Source organism: Limulus polyphemus, unplaced genomic scaffold (genome assembly GCF_000517525.1).
Source record: "Limulus polyphemus unplaced genomic scaffold, Limulus_polyphemus-2.1.2 Scaffold2008, whole genome shotgun sequence".
NCBI lineage: Eukaryota > Metazoa > Arthropoda > Merostomata > Xiphosura > Limulidae > Limulus > Limulus polyphemus.
In genome coordinates this window covers 193,216-195,103 of record NW_013667618.1, presented here as the reverse complement: position 1 = coordinate 195,103, position 1,888 = coordinate 193,216, and the positions used below count along the sequence as shown (strand labels likewise).

The 1,888-nt window shown below is 34.6% G+C and overlaps 1 protein-coding gene across 1 annotated transcript in view; it reads left to right on the top strand.

Annotated features, from left to right (window-relative positions):
* The first annotated feature begins 496 nt into the window (after positions 1-496).
* LOC106465643 (sodium/calcium exchanger 1-like) overlaps positions 497-1,888 on the top strand; it is a 19,369-nt gene continuing 17,977 nt past the window's right edge. The window contains exon 1 of the mRNA XM_013925877.2: positions 497-583. Within this exon, the coding sequence (XP_013781331.1) occupies positions 544-583 (40 nt within the window). The 5' untranslated portion in view covers positions 497-543. The remainder of the gene's footprint in view (positions 584-1,888) is intronic.

Here is a 1,888-nt window from a genome sequence, read left to right as displayed (position 1 = left end):
ATCGTCTTGTAATCTTTACTTCTCTTGTTTCATGTATTTGGAATTTTCATTCTGAACAGCACCCATACGTGAACTAAACGATCAGGTCAGAGACCCTCAGGATTCACGTATAGACGGCCCAACTTTGAACTACCAACCCAAGGGGAGGCAACCATCCGGAAGTATCCGCCGCTACCAGGGCTTTGTCCCGCTTTTTAAAATGAATAACAGGATTAACTCTCACTTTTATAACGCGCCTACAAAGAAAAGCGCAAGGTGTATTTGGTGGAATTACGTCTCTAACCCAGGACTCTACGAATCACAGTCCAACGCACTGATCATTAGGTCACATATAATGCAATCGTCACTTATTTCAAAAAATTGTGTTATTAGCAGCTTTGTTGTGATTCTGGCGATGTCAGATAATGGAAAAATATTAGATTTATTTGTATATTATTACTATCAGTTTTGAACGTTGTTTCATTTTCTGACGTCATCTTCTATTTCTATAGGAAAGAAATCTCGCTGTGCATCATCGATAACGAGAGTTATGAGAAGGATGTGATGTTTTACGTGGAGCTCGGAGATCCGAAATTGGAAGAAGGTAATGTTTAGTTTGCATTTGTCATTTGTATGAAAGTCTATTTATTTTACAAAGTGTCCAATTTTTATGTGCAACATAATCAGAAGATTGTCAAATCTTACGAGTTTTGTGTTTTTTGTTTAATCCAGTTTGTCCCCAGGTGGGTTAGCGGTAAGCTTACGAACTTTCAACATTAAAATCGGGAGTTCGGTTCCCCACGGTGGACATAGCGCAGATATCCAATTGTGTAGCTTTTCGCTAAAACTAAAATAAAAAACAACGAAGTTTAATTTAGTTATAAATAAAAATAAATCTTTTTTTAGAGAAAAATGATGCAAAATAACAATGAGAAAAATGGAATGGTAAAATAAATTGAAACAATGTTAAATAGTTTTTACATAAAACACTGCACGGATCTAAAAATATACAATAATAATAATTAATAGCAAAATAAAACAAACGTTCAAAATATAAGACTTCCGATGGCTCAGCGGTACGTTTGAGGGTTAATAACGCTAGAATTTTAGGTTTGATTCCTTTGGCGGTCACAGCTCAGTTATCTCAGTGTGTAGCTTTGCACGTAAAGCAAACAAAATCGAACAAAAACGCTGAATATGACGAAGCGAAGAGAAGATGATCTGGTATAACAAATAAAGGTTGGAAAATTAATTTTAAAAAACAGACTTGTTACATCATAAACTGCTTAGAATTCGAAAGAACAAATAAAAGAGCCCGTGACAACTAAAAGCTCCCCAGTGGCACAGCGGCATGTCTGCAGACTTACAACGATAGAAACCGGGTTTCGATACCCGTGGTGGGCAGAGCACAGAGAGCCCATTGTGTAGCTGTGTGCTTAACTTCAAACAAACAAAAGCAACTAAAAAGAACATTATTGAATAGAAAATATAAAAATTGTAGGAAACTGTCGTACAATTACTTGATCAGTTTCGTATCTTATTGTTATTGTGAAAATGCATAAAGATAACGAATTGATGGAAAACAATGTTACTCTCGAATACGTGAGCTGGAAATGTAATATTTTGTATATCATGCAGTTTACGTGATAAATATTTTGAGAGGGGCACAACTGATAAAATAAGTTGCTTATCTTTGTAAAAACTCTTCTGATTAAATGAAGATTACGTCTGTTCACTTAACTTTGTAAAAATTCTTCTCATTTTAAGTGAACAGACGTAATCTTCATTTCTTTGTAAAAACTCTTCTGATTAAATGAAGATTACGTCTGTTCACTTAACTTTGTAAAAACTCTTCTGATTAGATGAAGATTACGTCTGTTCACTTAACTTTGTAAAAACTCTTCTGATT